General features: G+C 39.9%; 1 protein-coding gene across 3 annotated transcripts in view; it reads right to left on the reverse strand.

Moving 5' to 3' along the window:
* LOC147178085 (SH3 and multiple ankyrin repeat domains protein 2-like) overlaps positions 1-25699 on the reverse strand; it is a 238302-nt gene that overhangs the window by 21006 nt on the left and 191597 nt on the right. For all 3 annotated transcript variants that reach the window (XM_086070562.1, XM_086070563.1, XM_086070564.1), the window contains 6 exons: positions 16180-16315; positions 14332-14412; positions 10129-10152; positions 8231-8343; positions 6484-6589; positions 3238-5734 (listed from right to left, as the gene is read on the reverse strand). In XM_086070562.1, coding sequence (XP_085926688.1) covers positions 3238-5734; positions 6484-6589; positions 8231-8343; positions 10129-10152; positions 14332-14412; positions 16180-16315 — 2957 coding nt within the window. The remainder of the gene's footprint in view (positions 1-3237; positions 5735-6483; positions 6590-8230; positions 8344-10128; positions 10153-14331; positions 14413-16179; positions 16316-25699) is intronic.

Raw genomic sequence — 25699 nt, forward strand, 5'->3', positions numbered from 1 at the left:
CCAGTGACATGATGAATGTTGCATTAACGTAAATGAATGATAAAACAAAGTAATGTGTTCACCAACCAGCAATACATAGCAAACTATCATAACTACTGTAGAATTAACATTGGTATAAAGTCATGAAAAAAAAGATACTTCATTATGCATTATTCATAACACATTTATCATAATGTGGAGTGGCATTAAAAGTGTTTACCATCACATCTGATATGGGGAATTCAGCATACAACATTTTTTCCCCTTGCATGAATCCTAATGCATTAAAATACTTCAAGCTCTATTCAGAACACCCCTTCGATAGAGGAAGTATATAGTCCAACTATACAGTATATATTGTACCATATATTCACTTTCACGAGAGGTAATGATAACAAAAAAAAGCTATGTACTAATAAATTTTAAGAGAGCCAACTTCTCTAAAACAACAGCTTTATAAGCCAGTGGGCAGCCATCTTGCATTGCCACAGTTACTGAAAACTTCTGTTCGTTTTTTGAAAAAAAAGATGAAAAAATAAAATAAAATAAAAATAAAAATAAAAAAATTAACAAAATAAAAGAAAAATACCCTTCAGTGAGTGTTTTACCCTTGGATCCCCGTATGGAAGAATGGTGTCGTGAATCGTGACTTAAGGAGGTTAGGTTTACATTTAACACAGATTTTTTTCTTAATGGGCTTTGCTTTCACGTCATTGTTGATGGTTCTGACTACAAGATGCAGACTAAACTTTGACAAGCACTCGGATATACAGTATACCTTGTAAGACAAAATGTATAATTGCATTTTTATTGATGAAATGTGCATGTAGCGCTTCTCCCAGACTTATTGGTACAACCGTATGCTACACGTGATGGCATTTTCGCCGTGGAGACAGAAAATAATGAGAAAACGCCACAGAGGAATCAATGTATTCATTCAAGTTAGGCATGCTTTGGGAGTGGCAACACAAGATGGCCGCCAGTTTCACCTCTTGCTAAACCAAGTAAGTGGCATTGTTAGTCTGTGATTTAAACCCACTGAGTGGAATTTGATATGTTGATTTGTGTTTGATTCCGATTCAGCATTAGATGCAAGAGTTCACTATCTTATTCCAAGACACTTTGATAGGACTAAAGGGGAGCCTAGCAGTTTATCAATAATCTGAATGCCAGACAATTAGAGAGAGACAAATAAGATTTGTTACCTCATAATGTCTTATTACATGATTAAATACAGGCAGCAGAAGTGAACACAGATCCAGGAAGAGACAAAAAGGGAAGTGGTCTGATGACTCTGGGAAAAGGGGCTAATGTGTTGTAGTATCAACTGCTTAAAACTATAACAGATCCATTCGCAAGCAATTAAACAGAAATAATAAAAATCTTCAACAAACTTGAGCCATGTCATTTTTGTCGCCTCGTCTGAGGACTAGCCTCAACTTATGAGGCAGGTGCTCTACCAGTGAGCTAAACACCAAACCATTATTTTTGTCTCTGATAATATTCCTGTCTTCCGAACATATTGACACCTTTGTAGTCTACCGAATCGTATCTAGACTATGGCTGGGTACCATATGGACATCATCATTTCATCATCATGAGAAAATGTCCCATAAATATGACGGTGACAAAAGTGAATGAATACGCAAGCGGAGAGCCGAGTATGGCACGAAAACAGACAATGGACCCTACCTGTGAGGGTGGACTGGGGGAACATGAAGAAAGAAGAGATGAAGGAATTACGGGAGACTGGAGGAAATGGAGATGAGCTGAAAAATGAAATGAGTACAAAGTATAAGGTCAACAGACCAAGCACACATGATGGAAATGAGGATAACATGATAGCATGTGGCATGAAGTGTGAGAACAGTGCTGCAAGGCAGGACTTGAGCAGCTGCTGGGCATCTCACTGTAATTATAAAAAATGGATTTAACCATTTTGATCTAATAAAACAGAAAAAAAGAAATGCCCAAAGCAATCAAACCTTTTCCAGTGCTTTCTACACCTCTCTGATGAGCAATGGACTGACTGTCCATGCAAAATGCATGCCACCATTGAATTATTTATTTTGCTTTTTATTCCCACCCCCCATTCAGAGATGTGAGGTTAAAAAAACATGAGCTGATGTAGTTTCAGGTACTGCTTCAACAAAACCATTGTCCCACTTCTTTGGGTTTTATAAACTGGATTCTGACGGATTCTGTCTCTCGTGAAACATCATATCATCAAGTAACTCAAGTCATATTTGACACTTGTCATTTTTGCGCACACAAAAAATCGTGAAATTGAGCATTGGCCAAAAGTCAGAAAAAAAAAAGAGAGTTAACTTTGATTTATTGTTGAGGCAATTGCACAATGCAAGCACAACCAAAATCAGACAAGCCAAATCAAATAATGACACGAAAGGCAAAGAATCCCTCTTAACTCTAGAAAACAAAAAATAAAATCCCTATCTGAAAATGAAGCCTCCAAACTCCCACCAAGCAGTGTGTAGAATTCTCTCAAAATCTTTGACAGGAACAACATGCTTGATTTATTTCACAAACATTTTATAACCTCTACTACAGGACAAACCACACAGTCTGATCTGAGGACATTTCATTAAGTCAGACTTTTAATTTCCATCATTATACACAAAGCCCTCAACACAAGGTATTCATTTAAAATCTGCAGGTCTTGATTAATTGGACTGCTAGAAAGCTGGCAGCAAATCCCGTTACACCACATACATTTTTAATCTCTCCCTGATTATCAATGATATTCCTCAAGTGTGAAAGTATGCCTTTGTTCTCCTACTGTGCTGTTAATTCAGGCCCAACGAGTTGATACGCAAGTAAACACCCAAATATAAATTGGATTCTGACGGATTCTGTCTCTTATTAAAGCAACAGTACAGTGTCCCAACCTCGACAGCCCTGTTAGTCTCCCAGCAAAAAGCTACTACAAAGAGTAAAGCATAAGATGTAAAAAAGCAAAGTATGATGTGGTGGGTGCAATTCTGACATACAAATACATTTATCGTACTAATATATCCACAGGTCACAAACCCAAAACAACCTGGAAGACCTCACAATCTGAAATTGCTAACACAAACAAATGAAAGGTGGTACTGTCTCGTCTTGCATTGCATATATTTCTGAGATAATATATTTATAACAGTATTAGCGTAAAAACTGTCTTAACAAAGGACTAAATGAGAAATATGTTCAGCCAGCAATAAGTCAACAGTTAAAAAAGAAGTGTGTCATCATATATACCTTGTTCCAAAGGTCCCTTGGTTTTCTGTGGGGGAGTCGAGGCTTTCTCCCGACTTGGGTGGCCTATCGCGATTCATGTGTTGCAGAATGGAGCTCAACTCTGTGATAACTGTGTTCTTGGTGTCTGGTGTAGATGGAGGGCTATGAAGCTCAGGGGGTTGATCACCCCACAGCTTTGATGTCCTTTGAGTGGGCGTTCTGGGAGGTTCAGAAGATGAAGTTTGAGCAGGAAGAGCCTGAGGCGGTGAGCCATACAATTCTGGTGGCTCTTCAATTAGAGCATCATGGTAAAGTGAAGTTCTGTTGATGACTGATTTTCCTTTGGGTTTGGGCGGTACAGGGGGTCTATCCACCAGGAAGGAATGCCCATCTGCAGTAGCATAGAGGCTCTCCAGAGTGGTGTCACAGAAGCCTCCCTCTGACGAAAGGGTGGAGATGCTGGACACGGTGCTGGTGGTCTCCATGTGCTGAGGATCTCCACTGCTGCGGCTGTCTACCTCTTCGATACCAGAGTCACCGATCCCTGACTCTGGGTCTGGCGGGGGAGGAGGGTATGAAGGGGAAATACTGTTCGTTACCCGTTTGTGTGGATCCGTGACAAGTGGAGGGGCATGGACGTTGTACGGTGGTAACAGAGGCCCCCCATTCCTTCTCTGTTGCTGAAGCATCTGTGCAATGGCACTGGCCTTTTCATCTGGGATGTCAATGCTGTTTGCAAACTCTAGGGGAGGTGGGAGTGGCTCTGTGAAGTCAAAATCCTCATCAATGTCAACTGACGCCAGAGGAGGAGGGGGAATACGGAAGGGTAGCTTCACAGGTTCATCCAAGGATTCCCCTAAAGGAATGCTACGTCTTCGTGTTGAGGAGGACTGGGGATTAATAGACAATGTTGGGCCACTGCGAAGATCAGGTTGATTGGGGTCTTTCAGCTCAGATGGCCTGTTGCTGTCCTGCCCTTCCAACTCTTGGTTATTTAACTTGTTGCTTGCCTCTGTGCTGGTGTGAACCATTAACAGCCCAGCTGACTTCGGAGTGTCAGCCACATCTGCCGGTGCACTTTTCCTCTCCTCAACTGCCTGATGTTGTCGCACCTCTCGGGCCGCGTCAGTCTCGTATTTCTGCTCCGTCATCTGCCTCCGCAACCCCCGCCGCCCCGGACGGCCCATGGTTGCCGAGGAGATTGCTGCAAAACTCGTCTCAATCCCAGATCGCAGCTTGGTGTCAATAAAGAGTGGCTGGTTGAGGTCTGGTTTGTGGCTTGGCTGGAGGGGGAGGGACTGAGCTTCGTGTTTGGGAGTTTGCGAAACCTGAGAAGGATTTTGTTGTTGATTTTGATGATGATTTTGTTGCTCCTTCATTGCTCGATCACGAGCTGCGAGAGCCAAAGCAAGAGGAGAATTAGGGTCCAAGGGTTTACCAGTGACAGGATGAAGGTAAGTCCCATTGGCCCTGTAGTGGCTCTTTGGCGGAGTGGCTGGGAGACTGACAGGGCTGTCGAGGTTGGGACACTGTCCTGTTTTAGTGTTTAGAGGCTCCCGAACAACTGTGGGCTCTGGGGTGTTGAAATCTGTCATGTTTCCACTGCCTCCCCCGACAGGAGGTCCGAGATGCACAGGTGGCGCCATCATCCTTCTAAGTCGCTCGTCACTACCAAACATGCCTTCATCGATGGACTTTGACTGCCGTAGGCGAGGTGTTGGGGCGGGACCAATTAAGTCATCATCCCCCATATCTATTGACTGAAAAACAATAGAATGTTTTTTGGCCTCAAGCCTTTTCTCACGGTCTCGCACCGCACCAGCAATAGCTGCCGCAAATGGGTTGCCGAGAGACATTGGGTCTTCAGGACGCAGACTGCCACTTCCACCAACAGTTGGCATTAGAGATGGATGTTCTGGAGTGGTGGGCTCAATCTCCATACTGCTTCCCTGGCTGCTTTTCCCACTGCTGCTTGTGGATGGTTCCTTGACAATGATGGTAGGAATGGGGATGGAAGAGCATGTTCGCTCAACAGGTGTAGTAGGCATGGAAACTGGGCCCGAAGGGCTTGCTGGCATATGACATGTTTTTTCTGGACTGTCCTCGACATTTGACTGCTTTACTAGCATGCCCTTCCTTCGGGCTGGTTTTGCTGGCACATACAAATTTTTATTGCCTACTTCGGAGTAAGGGTTTTCGGGCACCGGCGTGCGCCCTCGATTGCGCGTGCTCTCAAAATGCTCTGAACTCTGTCTGTGATAGCCTCTCCTCAATGTACCAACATCTGTGGTTCTACTAATAGTCGTCACTGCGTTAGGTGAGTTCTGGGTGAAGCTAGGTCTAGTGGAACCGTAACTCTTGGGTGTTGAGCCAGCAGGCGAGTTGTAGGCAGGTGGTGATGGGGGTGAAATGGCTGGGGGAGGAGGAATATCCTCTGACGTATCTGGCATGGAGAGGCTGCGGGAGAACTTAAGTAGAGGAGGCGTAAGGAAGCCCTGTTTTTCCTCCTCTGTTGTGCCTTAAAAAAAGTGAGCAGAAAGAAAATATAGATTTACAATATTTTTTTTTAAAACTAAATGTTACAATGAATACATTACCCGACAATTTAAATGTGGTTCTATACTTTTATTATTAGATGTCCTTAAATCATTTAGTGAGTCTTTTTTCTTACACTTGACGGTATAATCACAGAATATCAAATTAAAGTAAAGCTAAAGTGTGTGATACATTTATTCAAAATGATTTAAATTTGCAAAGAAAAAGCGGACAATAATAACCTTTTTGAAAATAAATGAATAAATAATGTTAACATGAAACTTTAATCAAAATCTAGTCACTATCCAGCTATCTAATCAATATGAAAGGTCCACCACAGTATTGACAAAAAAACATTTGCTTTTATTGACAAATGTTTCATCTGTCAGTTTTAAAGGATCAAATTTAGAAGACCAAAGAACATTGTGTCAGAAAATGGCCGTGAATTTTGCTGTCAGAGGAATAGTGTTATTAATTTGAGTTGTTGCTGCAATGAAGCACAGTGACACAACACTGCTAAATGGCCTCCAGTTTTATCAATGAAGAGTGTTCACTTTGCTGACTTTTGTAATTCCTCCATAATTAGCTTTAATAACATTTGAGCACACACAGCACGTTCTCAAAGCATTAATATACTACAATGATACTGTATAACGGCACAATTTACTGCAACTTTTCAGGTTGCCAGTCACCAGCCTTACATACTACATACACACTCAAATGTTTTCATACCTATGGACTTTTGCTTCCGAAGCAGGCCCTTCTCTGGTAGCCCCAGAAAGGCCCCTGGCACAGTGGGTGGAACCACTGCTACTCCCTGGCGGTCATGGTACATGGACTGCAAACGAGAATATGGTTAATAACAGGGGAAACAAGCATTTTTCATTTACCCCAAACCCAAAATAGACCCCGGGGTTACCCCCTTTTCTATCCCGAATATACTTGGTCATATAAATGTGTGGGGTACTATACCTCCATTAAACGGAACATTAATTTGTGTTCTGCGCATGCTGTATTCACAAGGAACCTTGTCTACAGTAGAGGAACTACTTTTATGCGCGGCAGCCATCTTACGTTGCCTCTGTCTTTGTGAGCCTAATTTGAATTTCTTGATTGTTTTCATGTTATTTTCTGTCTCTATGGTGAAAATGCCACAAAGTGCACACACACACGCACGCACCGCCCCCCCCCCTCCCCCACACACACACGTGCGTATAGGTCCATGCGCCTGTTATACAACCCACTGAAAATACACAAGCAGAGTTTCAAATATTGACAGCATGTAAACATAGTAATTGATGATGTCATAATATCTATTTCATTTTGGACGAATATTTTAACTAACAATGCAGCAAATAAAAAAAATAGACAAACAATAAGTTGTTTAGCTAAAGTAGATGCTCAGTCATCCTCTGGGACCAATACTCTTTAACAACTCCCATGAGGTCTTCAATAAGAGATTGCGGCCCAGATCCAGAGCTAGACAACCTTCTACAAGAACCCAAACACTAGGGGTGTGAATTGCCTAGTATCCTGCGATTCGATCTGTATCACGATTCATAGGTCACGATTCGATTTGATACCGATTAATCTTGATACGAATCGATAAGTCAATTATTGCGATTTTTTAAAACTAAAATTTAGAAAATACTAATCAGTAAACTTGTACATGTACACTGTAAGATTTGTATGAAAATGTACTTCAGGCTTATAACTGTGAGCCACTGTATTTAACAAACAGGTTGGAACCTGTTTCATGTTTGAACAGCATTGAAATAAAATATTAAGGCTTAATGTTCCATTAATATAACATTCTTCCATGCTTAAAGTGTGAAACCTAACCCTAAGTAAGACATTTTGTTGAATATTTCCATAAAAAAATTATCTTTAAAAATCGATTCAGTTGCATATGAATCGATACGAAAATTATGTGCTGTAATATCGCGATATATTGCCAAATCTATTTTTTTTAACACCCCTACCAAACACATTGTCATTATTATTATTACTTAACATATTTGTAGAAGATAAACAGTAAATACACACAAAATATGCAGACCACTCTCGTGCATTGTTACTCCTCCCGCATGACATGATCACTCAAATTGGTTATTCAGGCAGGCAAGCAGTGAGAAAAGAAACAGTAGTTCAAGGAAGCAAGCTAAGGGTAAAAGGCTAAAAGTTGTGCTTACAAGAAAACAGCAAAAGGAAAAAAGGAGGTTAAATCCGGTTGTCAAAATATAGATCCATCCATATATCCAATAATTTTTGCTGATTTAGTTAATCATAAAACACAAATTGCTCAAATTTAGCTATTACCAAGTCATCTTTGTCCGTGGCCAAATCCGAAAAAAAGAAAAGAAAAAAAGAAAAGAAAAAAAGTCTGACCTACCTAAACCTCATCAACATACTTTTCTAGAATTGTACCTGTTAGAATTGAATAATTAAAAAAAAAATACAATTGAGTTGTTATTCTTACATTTAATTCAGTGGGTGTAATCAAGCACCGACTGGATGGCCGTGGCTTGATTGTTGCGATCTTCATATCAACTGGAAATGCCTTCTGGGCGTGCGTCATCTCATCAACTTTATCTGGAAAAAATAAATAAATCATAATTTCATGAACAAAAAAGACCGGTTTTCAGTTTGCAAAGCTTCAATAAGGATCTCATGAGCTAAATGCAAGCTAATCCTTCACAAGATCCTTTCCTCCACGCTCAATTGCAGATGAAACTGCAACAGAAAACACTAAGACGTAAAACAGGGGGAGCAAGTGGGCTGCGATGGAATGTTTTGGGTGTTTCAAGCCTTGGAAGCCGTGCAAACGCAGCCGACACAATAGCATCATTCAAGTATTAGGGTTGTTCCTCAGTCAAGACCAAATGAGGAATTAATTGTTCGTCTGTCAAGTATGCCGGGAGTTTTCTGTCAGGTCTCACTTCTTTTTTTTTTTAATTGAATCTGCAACAGGTAAAAAAAGTCAACGGCATGCTTGTCTAGACTGAACTCCCCTCTGCGATGATGCCATTAGATAGAGCCCACCTTATGTTATGCTGATAGAAGCTACATGCTAGCCCTAATCTAGCCTCACATTACCTCCCTGACTGTTTTTCTATAGTATGTAGAAAGCTTCCATGCATTACGGGGTGTGATTACTTAGGGTGACTCGGAAAACAATCCTCTTCTTCTGCGCATCTACACACAGAGGAGAGGAATGGGGAGGAGGGATGTTAAGAGGAAAGGAAAGTGGAGGAAAGGAGCATCAATGACCTTAACTCCTTTACAATAGTCAGCACAGTTAAACGTACACACACACACACACACACACACACACACACACACACACACACACACACACACACACACACACACACACACACACACACACACACACACACACACACACACACACACACACACACACACACACACACACACACACACACACACTCACACACACACACACACACACACACACTCACTCACTCACTCAAGAAGATAAACATTCCCTTTCTTTGGAAGCTGCCTTCTAATTGGATTGCAGCTCCATCACATCACAAAACATGTAACACGGTTGCCCTGGTAATCTATCTCTGACTGAAACATTTCTTGGAATAAGCCTGTCTCTCTCCTTACGCAAACACATATACACATGCACTGTAGTCACTCACAAATACACAAACACAAAAGCCTGCAGTGACACAGGGGGAAAGAAGAAACACACTCATGAAGAAAAATAAATGACAACAGATTTTTTTTTGTAGGTCTGACCTTATTGATAAACATTGACCTCAAGCAGAGGTGGCAAATCTAGGTCCAGAAAGTAAAATCCCTGCCACAGTTTGGCTTTAGCCCCAGGTGCTAGCTAGCTAGCTAGCATCAGGGGTTAAAGCCAAAATGTCGTAGGATGTTTACTTTCTAGAACTGGATTTGTCACCTCGTATGTATGACTTGTTTTATTTGTATGTGTTTTGCAACATACAAACACGATCACAAACACAACATAGCTCAGCATGGCAAGTTTTGGACAGTTTTCTGATGTTAGTGTTACAAAAGAAGATTGTGCGTCATCCTGCATAAAAGATTCAAGAAACAATTTTTGGTGGACTACCAACAGGGCAGTATCTACTTAAAACAAAAAAAGACCCAATGGACAACACACTTTTAAGTTACAACATCAAATCATGCAGTGGCTGAGAAAGACAACAACAGTATCAAAAAACACAGTAAATCAAAAACATTATGCTACAGGAGTGACATTATTTCATTTGACTGAAGCTAAAGTCACAATTACAAAAAATATGAGTGTTAGTTCATCGCAAAAAGGTGGAGAAAATAAAGTAAATATATAATGTTAGCATGCCTATGATAACTTACCACCTTTCTTTTTCCTTAGAGTGGCTTAGGGGGTGACAGAAAACATTGTTGAGTCTTGCGAGTACAAGACAGGCCCCATTTCTTTGGAAAACATATTTCATCAATTTGTTTGCTAATCATATTTAAAAGTGAGTTCCTGTGCTACACCAGTAAACTTTTTATTCATTCTAATGAAATCAAATATTATTATTTTTTTTTTACCAAGCTAGCTATAATACATACAGTATGCATTACACTTACCACAGCTACAAAACAGTTATGTTAAGTAACTGGAACATCAACATGTAAAATCAGCAGCGCAGGAAAGAAAAACATGCTGACCACATTTATCCTCAGTCAGCATTTTTCTATGGAAGTCAAATTCATCCGCTCGCCATTTATTTATTCACCCTTCACTCCTTTCCATGCTCTTTGTTCACTTTTGACACAGGGCAAAATATTGCAATTAGTGATTATGGATCCAAGTAACAGTTCTGCCAGTGTACAGTAAATCATGAGCTGCTAAGAGAAATAATTTAATGACAGATTGACACATTGATTTTGAGCATTTGCCTGACTCATTTAGCATATAAAAGCACACAAATGCAGGCAAAAATGCATTTCAGGTCCCTGGTCCCCAGGGAGCATGATATATATATTTTTGGAGCTGAATATTATATAATATTAGGGGCCAAAAATGAGTGTTTTAATAGTGTTTTGGCTTTCCGATGGCCACAGTGTCATTGCAATGACTTTTTCCAGTTGTGTGGTGGATATAGACCAATTTAAGATGGTAGGGAGTCTGGACCAATTGCCAGCGCTGCTAGACACCCAACAAGCGGGGAAGTGGAGAAGCAGAGGCGAAGGGAGCGTGACCAGGTCGCAAATTAATCAAGGGAGGGAAACACTGTGGGGTAGCTACTGCAACATATTAACAACTGCGCAACAATTAAAAAAAACTTTTATTTTATTCCTTCCCCACTCCGGCTGTACCGGCAAGCCCAACGGTCATTCGGTACTGGGGCATAGCTCATTAATACTGGGGCACGTGCTCCAGTAAAAGTCCACCGGCGTAAACAATGTAACAAAAAAATTGTGTAGTCTGTGCCTGGCATTATTGTATGACTATCGGCAGATTTGTGGCTTGTTTATTACCAAGGTGACAAGTACAGTATATGCCTGCCACCAGGGTTCTAAATTAACACCCGCCAAATGTGTTAAAATTCATTTTGGCGGGTGGTGATAAAAACTTACCAGCCACTTTGGCTGGTGATGCATAAGGCTATCGTGCCGGTGTCTGTACCAGATGTGATCGGGCTGCCAGATTGTATCGGAGTCGCCTACTGATGGCGCCACGCTACAGGATTGGCTGGAGATTATTTGTATACAATTGTTCAATAAAGTTATTTGGAAAAAAAAATCCGGTTGACGTCAAAACGTTGGAAAGAAAATATTAAAGATGTCATTTAAATAACAAAATTGGACTGAAATTCTCAAAACGTAAATAAACCTAAGGATACTTGAAGATTTAAGAAATAAAAAGATTGAAGCCCCGTCGAGCTTGCCGATGACGTCTGGACAGCAGCACTAACGAAATGCGCGATTCGGACATGTTCACTTCAGTTTGGTTTCCTTTTTAGTAGTTCACAAATCACAATACATCACAAAAATAGTCTTAATGATAATAGGACCACATTAGTAATCTAAACTGACAATATTTATCACATCTCAGGCAATTAATTTGTGTATTTATCATTTATTTAATCTATCTGATCATTTATTCAATTTATCTTGCTTTTATATTCGTAGATTTATTTACGTTTTTACAATTTCAGTTCATACATTTTATTATTTAAATTACATATTTAATATTTTCTTTCCAATGTTTGTCGTCAATTGGATAATTTCTAGCCAATCCTGTGGCGTGACGTATTCGTTAGGCGACCCCGATATGATCTGGCAGGTCGATCACATCTGGTACCGACACCGGACGCCGGGCCCTTCCATGGATCTCCCCAGCTGCAGCGCCCACCAGAATCCCGCAGTGGCGGCAGTTGCCCATCGTGTTTGAAAAGTGTTCCTGAAAGTTTGCTGAACTTCTCCTCCACACAGACAGACAGTCTTTTGCTTAGTGCAACAACACATCATAAATATCAAAAGACACATCGACCGCGCTGTAGACCAATCGGGTAAGTGTGTCTATAATGACAAAATTGAGCAAACAAGTTAAACTAAGGAGTGGATCAACACACAAATGCCAATGTCCATGCAAATATTTAGCTCATAACATACACAGCATATACATACATACATACATATATACACACATACAGTATATACGGCATATACTGCTTGGATTAGGTATGCATTTCCTACGTGCCCCTCAAATGTAACTTTGTGTTTGTCAACACTAGGGTAGCCCATCAATAACATGGTTTAAGTACCTGCGACATCATTGTCTTTTCTTGGGGTTTCGCAAATATAAAGCTCTCCTTTTGTGAAAAAAATCTAGTTAACTCATTCGAACCCCAAAACGTGTAAAAATGTTTTTTTAATACTTTGTCCTTCACTCCCCAAAACGTATTTACACTTTTTTTTTTAATGTTTTTTTTAAATGCAAAAGCATACAGATAGCTTTGATGCAGCTTCTGACATGAATAAGTGCCTTAAAGCAATGGTAGTTATTTAAAAAAATAAATAAAAATAAAATAACAGCCAGCAGGATCAGCAAGGGCCATGTTGCAACAAGCTCTTTTTCCCAGTGTATTCACCAGGATTGTGAATAATGATGAAACATAGCAACAGATACAGATACAAATATACTTTTATTTACTGATGATAAGAGACTCTAATTTTCTTTTGGTCGGTTCCATGTTTTTATAGCAATAGAACACAATATTCGGTGGACATTGTAAAATCAGTCAAAATCCAGTAAAACAGCCGGGAGCGAAGGGGGTTGCTTCAGTGAAAATGGCTGCGAGTGAATGAGTTAATAGGTTTGATATTATTATACTGGTTAAGCCCTTTGAGAAACTCATAGCAAAGTTCACAAATAGTTAAGAGTTCATTAAATTACAAAAATATTGAAAACAGAGACGTTCATACAATTTCATTAAAACATAAATAAACATTGCTTAACTCCCTTTCTTTCTTTTTTTTTTTTTAAGAATCAAAATTGATAATCATTAGTGGAAATGGAATAAAATCGAAAAACCATAATCTGAACTGGAATTCAAACGATACCAGACAGTGACTCCCACATTTCCAATAATTACTGTGCCATAATGCTACATAGTGACGTTAATTATGGTCATTGGCTGTGCGAATGCTGGTATTTCATGCTACAGTCTAGAGTGCAACCAGTGCGAGAAACAAACTGAGGTAGTGCGAGGAAGGTAGATTATAACAGCGGAGCTAAAGTTTAAAAGAAAAATGCCTGGTGGAAATTTATTTTGGCTGGTAACTTTAGAGAGTTACCAGCCACAATGACTGGTGATGTAAAAAAGTTAATTTAGAATCCTTCCTGCCACTATAATTATATTATACAGTGTGCTAATATGTACTATCAATATTTCGAGGCTGTTATTTTCAGGTCAAATTATTTTTTATTTATTGCATTTGTTTGGCTCCATTTCTGCTCATCACCTAGTAACTGGATACATTCATTTCATTATCTTCAGCCTTTTTCTCATGCTTCTTTTATTATGCCTTTTTATCCTTCCTTTTCTTATCTCCTTCATTCCGTACTTTCTCATTATCCGCTTGTATACGTCTTGGCAACATGGCATATTAATGTCATGAGACTACTCTGAGGTGATGCTCATCAACACAGATAATACAAACTAAGTGACAGACAAATAAAGACATTCATATCATACTAATGACATTTTGTTTATTTATGTAATGGTTTGTTATAGCGACAGCGGCTTTCATGCAGTATGGCATGAGTGGACAAGAAATGAGGAAGGAGCGGCAAACTCAGACGGAAACTTGAACAGCATCATCGCCAACTAAAAGTCATTTGGCTGCTGCAAGCTGGCGAAAAAACAAGCTGGGCAAAATGGGCAGCGAAAAGTTGTGCAGCGTAAGGTGCTTACCTTTTTCCACTACTTATTCAGTCAATTAGAATATGATAACGGCACAAGCAAAAAGAGAGGACTTGTTAGACAATAACTTCCCAACCACTGACCACCTGGAGTCAAATGAAATCCAGCAAGCTCTTACCGAGTTCCTCTAATTCGGACGTCATTGACTTGGAGCGCATGGACAGGGCAGTGGTGGGAGCTCTCTTTGGTGGTGGAGGAGCTGAGGGTCAGACATAGTTAACACAAGTACCAGTCAAGTTATTAAGATAACAGAGGCCAGCACAGAATATCCGACAATAGTTCTTCACTCAATGACAACATTTCATTCACAGAATCAATTCAATTTATTGTGTTATGTTCTCAGATGAGGTCAACTGATTAGCATTAGTTGCAAGATACAGATCTGCCATAAGACTTTCTTACAAGTGCCTGTAAGGCATTGGGGAGAAACCCCCCAATGCATATAAATAATGCAGAGGCTAAAATACTCCAGAAACAGCCTTACAAATGTTTTATAAGGAAGAAAAGTGCATTTGTTACCCCCCCCACCCCCCCACCCCCCACAACCCCCTCCCCCCCCCCCCCCCCCACGCGCGCGCGCAAACACCCCCCCCCCCCCACACACACACACACACACACACAAAATACTTTGGTTAACGGCTCTCTAACTCATGATTGATATTGCATATAGCTCAAACAGCATACTGGCTGACTTTTGAATGCAATAGTAAAAAATGTCATAGCGTCATCAAAATGAATGATTCTTTCTTTGGGCCATGTAAACATCTCAAGTACGGTAACCAAATAACATTATTTCCTGTGTTCAGCACATAAAAAAAAAAACTGATGATGGAGAGATGACTGAATCTAATCCATTCCTTGTGTCCCCTGTGGAATACAGTCTTCACTAGGATATTGAGGGATTTACTCATCATATTGATGTTTTATAAGTTTATTTAGACAAGGAGCAAAAGTTAAATCATAAAAATACAAGTTACATAGCAAACTGTTAATAATAACTACATTTGGTTAAACTAATGGGGATAAACAAACTGGGTAGTCAACACTAAGCTCAATGCCTTTCTTAAAAAAATGGACAGTGGACAGTAAACTTCATAGAGTTAGTTTTATTCTACAAAAAAAAAGACTATGTTCGGTCCCACTCTAAACAGAGTAACTTTTACACTTGGAAGAGAGTAAAATATATTTTATTTTTATTTTTTATTACTCAAGGGTTGAGGAACAATCCCACAACGTTCAGCATGGGATACAACTCATGTTCAATGGCTAATTTAGGACGCTAAGAAACTGCTAATTAATTATGCCATCATTGTATGATAAAGCAGAAGTCTCCGACCTAAGTGGCTAGCAGCTAGCTGTTAGCATTACCTACGAGTGCCTGGCTGGTAGCTGTAAATGAGTTTGACAGCTGGTAACTGGCTTACTTGAATTATTTTTCAATATTCTGGACCAAGGCTACTTTGTAATTCACTCTCCATGTTTAAAGGAAGGGAAGGTCTTTTCGATTATTTAAAAAAATATATAAAAATAACTTTGTCTTCATTTATTTTATAAAACACTTTTGCCCATGAAAAGAAAAAACAGCCTTTTAGATTTTAGGAACACAACTTTAAGCCCTTAGTACCTTGTTATTTTACACATGGTCCATGTATAAAATAAGAATCTTTCTGCCTCATATTGCACTTAAAGTTGTGTTCCTGAATCCTAAAGGACTATATTAGACATTTTGAATTTATATATATATTTTAATTTAATGGAGAAAAAGTGTTTTAGAAAATAAATGAAGACAAAGTACTTTTTTTTGCTGATCCGAAAAACGATTTCAATCCGTGACTCAAACCGTGATCCGAACCGTGACTTCTGTGCACCAATAATACCGACAGAATCTAATACCAGCCCATGCCTTGATGTGACAAAAATGTCTTTTTTTCTGTTTTAATTCTTTTTTAATCATTCTTTAAAATACCTTTTTTCCGTGCTGTGTCCTCAGGGTCCAGATTCCGGCTCACTGTCACCACTTTGATCAAGAGGCGGTTCCCACCCTGACGGATCATGTTGACCACCTGTCTGTGGCCCACCTTCACCACATTCTCCTGATTCACCTGCAACATCAACACACAGGCACCCACACATCATTTAGTGGCAGGGTTTTAAAAATGCTATTCTGACAGGAAACTCATAAGCGATAACAGATAACAGATTTGTGCAAACAGGGTGATACTTGCAAATAAATGACTAAAAGTACATATCAACAGGGTATAAAGTGATTAGTTAGTAAATTCATCGCAGTGGTTTGGATCCTGCCAGCCTCTTCTCCGCTGTGTATGTTTGTGGTGACGTCTTGAGTATGTGTACGCTCGTCCTCTTTGAGATCCTAAACCTAACAGAAGGAGTGACATCAGGATCGTACATTCCCTTCTAAAGCCTGTTGTCATTGCACCATGGTTCATTGCTACTTAAATGGCACATTCAGGATAATGCACAAATGAACAGTTTTCTGCTGAAGAGACATAACATAACTACTTCTCACTTGAATCATCACAAATTGTTGCCATCCCTGGAGTGCTTTTTCTTTCATATAAAGTTTAGAACTACAGTTCGTAGTTTTTACTATATAAAATGTATCTTATCTTAATTTTAACTTCAAACATAAACAGAAGGTGCAGAGAGTTTCCAGCTCTATTATCAGCCGTATAATTCTTCAAAATGGCCGAAGCCAATATTCGTCAAAATGCTGAATATTGGCGCCAATAATCGGCACAGCCGATAACCGGTATATCCCTAGTTTACGTGTGTGTATATTTCAAGAGGTAGACCCGCAATCTGCTCACCTTAAAACGCAACCCATTTTTAATGTTATACAACATAGGTGTCAAACTCTGGTCCTGGAGGGCCGCAGTCCTGCAGGTTTTGGATGTTTCAGTTCTCGAACACAGCTGATATATGATCAGCTCATCAGCAAGCTCTGCATAAGCCTGATAACGATCCTGCTGATTTGAATCAGCTTGTGTTGGAAGAGGGAAACCTGCAGGACTGCGGCCCTCGAGGACCGGAGTTTGACACCTATGTTATACATCATTCAGCAGCTTGGAGAAGCACATGCTGTTTCCTTTCTTTTTGCATTGGGCTCCTTTTTGGGGTACTTTGAATAACGGAAGGGAACATTTGAATAACGCTTAGTTTTCTAATGTGGTACGTGCTCAAGTATACTTCCGTGTATTTATTTATTTTTTGCTAAAATACATTTCCCCTCCAAAAACCAAATTTCTACTTTGGAGAAACTTAATATGTATTTCTTCTTCATGATGCATTTTTTGACTGAATCAACTTATACTATGGAGCAACGTGTATATATATAAAATACAGTAATAATTTTGACTGTGTAAACAGTTTGTTTACAGCAGATACATGAGAGAGCAGCTATGGTTAACATGCATGCATTGATGCATATTAGTTTAAATTGATATGAGATGTATTGTTACATCCATAGGAAAAAAAATACAAAGTAACAACAGAGGGCAGAAGGTCTGGGCGTAGCAAAGCATGGAGGAAAGCTTGACGTCCTGACATCGTGTCACTCAGTAAATCGAGTTTACATACTGAAAACATCAGGCCGCGGCCAACAGTGTGAGACAATAAAGGACCAAAGCAAAACACACAAGACAGTCAAAACAGCTAGTCAACTTCCGAAAGACTTGAATAATAATAATAATAATAATAATAATAATAATAATAATAATAATAATAATAATAATAATAATAATAATAATAATAATAATAATAATAATAATAATAGGTCCGGACTTGAATCGGAAATAAATGCTGTGGGATAACCTTCAAAAGGTCATTCATGCATGGCAACCTTCCAGTGTTGCTCAATTAAAACAATTCTGCAAGGAAGAGTGCGCCAAAATATCTCCATAGAGGTGTGAAAGACATTGGCAGTTAAACAAAACACTTGATTTCAACCGGTTATTAGATTGCGGAGCAAGTACTTTTTTCACAACAGGGCCAGAGCCAGGTAGCTTTAAAAATGGCACTTTATCTTCATTTGTATACATGGTATTGCCATTTGTTTGATGATCCAAAACATTATAATGGGGGAAATGATGCAAAAATAATTTGAGAAGTGGGCAAATGTTTTGTGAGCTGTGATGTCCACTGACAATATATGAGGTATAAACACATTTGAGATCATCTCGAACTCAGTCTCATATTTTAGCTATGGAAATTCCAGCTTGATGGACTCCTCCGCACACCCTCCAGTCCAGTCCTTCTCTACTCTGTCATACAATAATATCTATAATAACATGGATAGCCAAAGTGCAGGATGATGACACTGACAGAGGGAGGAGATGGCATGAAAAAGGATTTCAGAGAAAGACAGTGAAATCTCTTTGGGTTTTAATCTCACATAGTGTATTGGGATCAAACATGACCAGGACAGGGATTTTATTAATTAAAAACACCACAACAGCTGTTTCACAATGACCTTTTCTATACACAGACACACACACATTTACTTTGCATAGGGTTAGGGTTATGTAACTCCTCCACCCTATTATACAACAGTGATGGTTAGAGAGAGACGTACAGTACAAACTCACATGGTCACACAAGAAACTTTCTGCAACTAAACTAAAAATGTTTTTGTATCCTCTTTGTATGAAACTGCTGTGACTTTAAGGACAACAAATCCCTCCTAAATTAAAGATGTACTTTACTTCTAGTTTGAAATGACTGTGAGCAATAATGCTCAACATGACTATGAATGTGGATTCGACTATCTAAGGTTGTACATACTGGATTTAAAAGCTAAGTGGGCTTCATTGTAGACACTCATGCAGTCACACAATGATTAATGTCACTTATTGTAAAAAATAACCTGGGACCACCTAGCTCTGAGGTCACATTCTAGATTAGAACAACTGATCCACTATACAATAAAAGTTCCCCGTTAATCAGTAATTATTTCCCATCATGTGATCAAGTGGCAACCTGAGGCCTTCCCAATCTGGGTGTGTTATGAGTTCCCTCATGTGTTCTAAGTCTTCTTCCAATTGGATGTGTCATCAGCTCCTTTGGATGCAGAGAAGTGGCAACACTACTCTGAGCTTCTTCATTTAATGTCCAAACTGCTTCTCCTGGTTTCACTATCCACTGCAATCTCTTTTATGACCAGAGACTGGGACCTTCAACATCTTTATGGTCTGTTGTAACTTTACTGCTGATGCCTACCAGTGCTCACTCGTGGCATTGTCACTGAAAATCAAGCTTTACTGGATGTAGTCACTTAAGCCTCATTCCAAAAGGAAGACTATAATGTGATTTCATTGTCAGATCAGGAGGTTTCACTGGTTTCCATTTTCCATGTTTGGAACTGAGGCAAAATTCTACCAAATGAGCATCTAAATTATAAGCAATGAAATGTTAATGGTCTGTTATTGGCTGGCCATATGATCAAGGTGTACTCTACCGCTCGCCAAAAGTCAGCTGGATTAGGGTCCAGCTCACAAGACCCTAGTGAGAACAGATTTTATGCCAACTTTTTAAAACCTTTGTTGGAATACAGGATCACTTTGGAAAGTAGTGGAAGGAAATCACTGTTTCAAACGAATTTGACTCCACTCTTCCTAACTGACATGATTACAGACATACAATAAGTCTCTAGCTAGCTGACTACGTGGCTCGTGACTCTCTAAAGTTACTAGCCAAACACAATTCCCAACAGCCAATTAGTTTTTTCCCCAGTGGAAATTATCTCAGATTTTTTTTCCTTTTTGAATCCCCTAAACATAAAGTAACAACAGTATGTCTATGGCAAATTAGAGCTGTGCATGTCAATTTTGGTGGCGATTGGTTGTAGTTATTAACACGTTAAGATTTTTATAGTGAGCGTGAGGGGTAGGAAGGCTGATGAATGCCAATATAATCCAACATTCTATGGTGATTGTTTTTATATTTTCACAGGTTGAACTGGACATATGACTCTAATTTAGGCCTTCATCAGTCTCTTAAAATAGCAATGTGATCGTTTTGTTTATGATTGGTCGTAGATTTCTGAAATTAAGCCACGTACGAGCTCCCCCTACCCTCCGCCACAGTCTCTCATAAGGTACAAAGATAACCGCTAACTCTGTTGGCCGAATTCATAGTAAAGATATAGAGGACCTTATTTAAATATTATGGTCTGTTTTCAATGATGATAATGACAGCGTGTGATGTGTGTTTGTGTTTTTGTACGTGTGTCATATTCCCAGTATGTACTGACCACGTTTCCGGTGAGGCTCGTTTGCTTGCAACAGCATCCCATTGATCAAAAACACAGATTCCCTCATAAAATTAATCCGAGGGAAAAGGCTTGGAACAGCCTCGGGTTTTGAGCATCTAACACTTTAGCCCCAACACGAAATCCTCAAAGGTGAAATGCTACTGTAGACTTGCGTGCTGCCCTTTCCTGATGATAAAATATGGTCTTTAATCCCGCCGAGTCGCTCGAATCCACTTGTGTTTTAGTTCCGTGTCACAGGGAAATGAATGAAATGAAAGCTTTAATGCTTTAATAAAGTTTAAAACGCAAAAAGAGCATCCCAGTACGATAGTGTTTTAATTTTTCGCGCACAAGAATCACTTAACTTCCGGGTTTTGTGAAAAAGGTCTATGCCTCTTGCACTAGCATTGGCTAGTAAATATTTATGACCACCCGCCAAAATTTATTTTAACCCGTATTCGGCGGGTTGGCGGGTGTTAATTTAGAGCCCTGAAATAGATACTCCAAGAATAGTAGATAGATAGTATGTCATCTCCTGGATGACATAAATACTGGATGACTTTTCGGTTCTGTGTTTCCTGAATACAGGGTTCCTACACATTTAGAAATGTCAAAATTCCATACTTTTCCATACCCTAATTTGGAGACTTCTCTGATTACCCACCCCCCCCCCCCCCCCCCCCAGAAATATGCTACACCGGAGTAAATATATCAGTGTATCATAACTAAAAAATTTACTTAATCTATTCTTAATATCTTTATTTTAAAGGTGCATGTTGCAATAATGACGCAAATTGAAGTGGTAAAATAACCATATTTTTCACCCACACGTGTTTTAAGAATTGTATAATGGACAGGAGGTACTACTGTGGCACAATGGCTGTTGCCCCGATTTTCCTGTAGAGTGAAATAATGATCAAAATGAAACTTTAAGCTTTTGTGAAGTCAGGCGCGTGCACTCTCTCTCTCTTGCTCCGCGGAAGCGCTGAAAGGCGTAAGTGTTTGGGAGTGGGTGGACGAGACCGTGGAAATACATGTGTGTGCGACGGCGGATAGAAAAGTGTGTCAAAATAATAATAAACCAATACTGTAGTGCGACCCTCCGTCTCCCGGTGGCTCCTTTTGTTCGACCATCGGGCCGAAAGCTTGGCGACATGCGACAGGAGTTGTCCATGGAGGTGACTCTGACCGAAGGAAAAATCTACCCTGCAGAATACCGAGCAGGAAAGGATAACACTGTCTAGTGTGACAAAAAGGGAAAAACTGAAGTCGCACAAGAATCGCAGGACGACGTGGATCAGCGTTAATATTGGAGAAGGTGGAAAAACCTAAGAGGATGAAACGGGACCCACAGCTTGCTTTTTTCTTCAGTTTCAACTTATTGACAGTGTTTTAACGTGGGGGGCGAGGTTGTGGTTGGGGGCGGGGCTTTGAGCGCGAGAACGCCTTCCAGCTTTTCAGGAGAGGAGAGAGCCCTCTCTGTTGGCTAAAGGCAATACTCATGGATAGAAGTTCAGCAGGAACTCCTAAACTGCCTGTAAGCCATAAGGTTATATATGGTTATATATGTTACTTGTGGCGTTAAAACCACCATGTTTGAAATTACTTTATGCATTATGTCATGCTAATTAGCTAACATGCTAACTGGTTTACTACAGCAGCCATTCCCACACCGTGTTAATACTTGGGCGAGCCGCCCAAGTAAACTAGCCGCCGCCCAAGAAGTTTTCATGAAAATTAATTTTTTTAAACTATAAAGCGCACTTAAATTGGTCTTACGTGTGCACCGAGTTCCGGAGACGTTTTCCTTCCAGCAAAGCTTCGGGGCTAATGTTGCTGCGCCAACGCACGCTTTTGATTGGTGGTCTGGTTCACACTCGTTCTTGGTTGGCTGATGGCCTGTGTTGGGACTTGCGGCGGGGGCGGCGAAGGCAGAAGAGAGTTCTCACTGTATGTATTCGAATGTGGAGATGGAACGAGAAAGTGAATACAAATAGATCAAATGAGACGCCATTCTGCAGTGTGACCTCCTGTCTCCTGTAGTTCATTTCGTTTGGACCCCCACCCATTTAGCGATGTGTAGCGACCGGGCGCTATCCGCGGAGACAATGTGAACTCCGGCGGAACTCCGTAAATGGCTTCAGCTTAAAGTCGAGACACGCTTACAAGGTACAATTTATCTATCAGTTACGCGATTGTACTTGGAAATACAACAGCCGCGAGATAATTCCACATCAATAAATCCATGGTTCGGAAGGTGAGGAAGCAAGAAAACGTCGGGGTTTGCCATCATTCTGGGAGGATCCAACCGCTGGAAAAGCATTGGAGCGATCCACCAAAACAAACTGGGAGGCCGCACCGACCGTGCCGCGGTGTGTGAATGGATTGTGAACGCCTGTTAAAGTGCACAGCAACGAATAACAAGAGAACTGTGAGTTAAATAGTTGAATTATAAAGCACAACTGAACTCACTATTTTACTCTAGTTGCCATTTTAAAACACATAGTGGAATGCTTGTTACCGTATTTTAGCATACATGCTACCATTTGTTTTTAGCATGCATGTGCCAAGTATGGTACGGTGCGCTAGTTTCGGAGCTGCAGTTACCTACAGCTAGCCACCATTAGCTCTGCGTGTGTGTCGGTCTATGTGTGTGTGCGTGTGTGTGCGTGGTGAGGACGTATGTGAATTGGAAAAAACAAGGCAAACTGTCAGTGCAAGATAAGTGTAAAATTACAAGAATTTTTTTTGCTATTGTAAACATGGCTTGTAAACCACCCAATCCAGCATTCTGTAAAACTACAAAAGAACAGCTTTTAATAATCCAGGAGACAAAACTTGATTTCACAATTTAGCAAATTTTCTACAAATTTTACGATTTAGCTAATTTTCCAAGATTCGATTTTAAAAATGACGATAAATCGAATTCATTCGATTTAATGCCCAGCTCTAACAGTTCAATGCTCACAATTTTTTGGTGTCCAAGTGTCTGAACAAAAACTATAACCAAACACACTGCTGCTTTTAAAGGTCTCATATTATTCAACTTTTCAACATACTAAAATAGTTCTCAAATGTGTAAAAGACATGTCTGTGACATGCATTCGTCAAAATTTACTTTGGATCTAATATTTTTGCTGTCCCTAAATCAGCCAAATAACAGCCTGTTTTAGGGGTGTGTCACTTTTATGTAAATAGCTGCACCATACCACGCCTAGGCCATACCCTTCTCCCTCGAAGGGGCAGTGATTTCGGTCATGGTAGCCATGTGCTAATTTTGTGAATGGAACCGGAGCAGAAGAAAAGAAAAATACAGACATGTCTTTTACACATTTGAGAACTATTTTAATATGTGGAAATGTGGCATAACGGTTTAACCTAAGAAAAAGTATCATAACGTTACTACAAAAACTATGTTGTAGCGTTAGTTTGTGATTGTTTAGGCAATGGTTATTTTGCCATAACCTGCAAATCTCCCGTGAACGTTATTTTGCCGTGAATGTCTCTGATTTGCCGTGAATGATTGTAGACATTTACAAGCGGTTATGAATAACACAAATGTGCACATTTAGGCCACTGCGCGGTCGCAACGTGCAAGCTGTCTCGTCGAGACCACTTACCGGCCGGTTAGCATCACAAAGTCATGTCAACTAGGTGGCAAATAAACCACCGCGGATTGATCTTGACAAAATAATATGCAACCGCTTCATATTATCAAACCATCGTCTGCTTTAGCATATCTGACCTCTTGTAACCTAACGACCTCCACACGACAAATGTAGCTCCCACTTTAGGCACTAAAAATACACTACTAATATGGTAGAAGGTGCACATCTCTTATTAGAAAGGATAGGAAGGAAGGCTAAATCAAATATGTTAAACTTACATCTTTCCCGTTTGCAGTCCTGTCACACTGTTGGGACGATCCATTATGTTTAAACGTGTTGCAAATCCAGCTCTGAACAGGCTTTCACTAACAAAACAGTCCTTTGAGAAATTATATCGGTACACGTTCTTCAAAACTAAAATGAATCCACTGTCTTCTCAAAGATTTGCGATGAAGGAAGCAACCACTTTTTCCTGATAATTGTTTCCCCTCTCCACGGAGCACTTGCGAGCAGAAAAAGAGAAAAAGAAAGAAGCAGCCAGCTTCTTGAATTTCAGTGGACGTGACAAACCTTTACCAGAGGTGGTGCCACTAACCCGAGGGGGCTGGGTCGAGTGCACGTCCGTGTCTTTTTGACGTCACTAAGTCACGGAAGTTTAATCTGCCCGTTTGAAGCACACATTTTAGAAAGGAGGAGAAAGCTAAAGAAGTCGCGGACGGACTTTTTTCATGCCTGGTTGGATTGTAGACAGGCCGGGGATGCATATTATTGATAAAAAAACCCACTAAAAAACCCATACTATGGGAACTTTAATATTACTGACGTAAAGGCTTATGGATAATATAACTCATTTTCTTCCATAAAGGTTGGTCAAAGGTAACGTTTGCTAAATGTTGCATCCAGGCACCTTTCCTAAGCAATTTTAGAATTCCAACAACCTATCCTCCAAGTACTTACGGGTCAACTCGCTCGGATAGGCCATTATATATAGGATAGGTCACAGTTAGAGATTTGCGTTTGTGTCATTGAGAGCATAAAAGTGATTATTGTATACAACTGTGACAGATGAAGCCTGGAGGCCATAAACCAGTGACTACAAGACATCATTACAACACAGCAACTTTATAGTTGAACATTTAGTCTAATCAATACACGCACGCACAGGCACACACACACTGTAGTAAAAAAAAAAAAAAGGCAACATTCGGTCATTTGAACCAAGAGGAACTAAAGTCATTATTATCATCACTAAAGTTCCACAACATTAAGCATCAACCTGCCCATTTTGCTGAAAGTGGTCAGCCGCAAACTCATCAGATTTTTAATCCACTTTAATGACAAGCATGTTTTTCTACTGCAGCGACGGATACCTAATCCGACAAATCAATTCTAATCTCACCAATAAATGCATCAACTATAATGACACATTTATAATCTGGTCTGGTAGCTGAGGTGTCAGGTCCTCTGATCTCTCCAATAAAATAGAGAGGAAGGAAGGGAACGGGGGCAGAGCAACCAGTTTATTAGGAATCTAGCCACAACACAAAGTTTTTTACAACTACATCAATAAATGTGTATTCGGCTGATAACAATACATAATTCAGACC

This window comes from Leptonotus elevatus, chromosome 3 (genome assembly GCF_054856555.1).
Source record: "Leptonotus elevatus isolate MCC_2025b chromosome 3, RoL_Lele_1.0, whole genome shotgun sequence".
Lineage (NCBI taxonomy): Eukaryota > Metazoa > Chordata > Actinopteri > Syngnathiformes > Syngnathidae > Leptonotus > Leptonotus elevatus.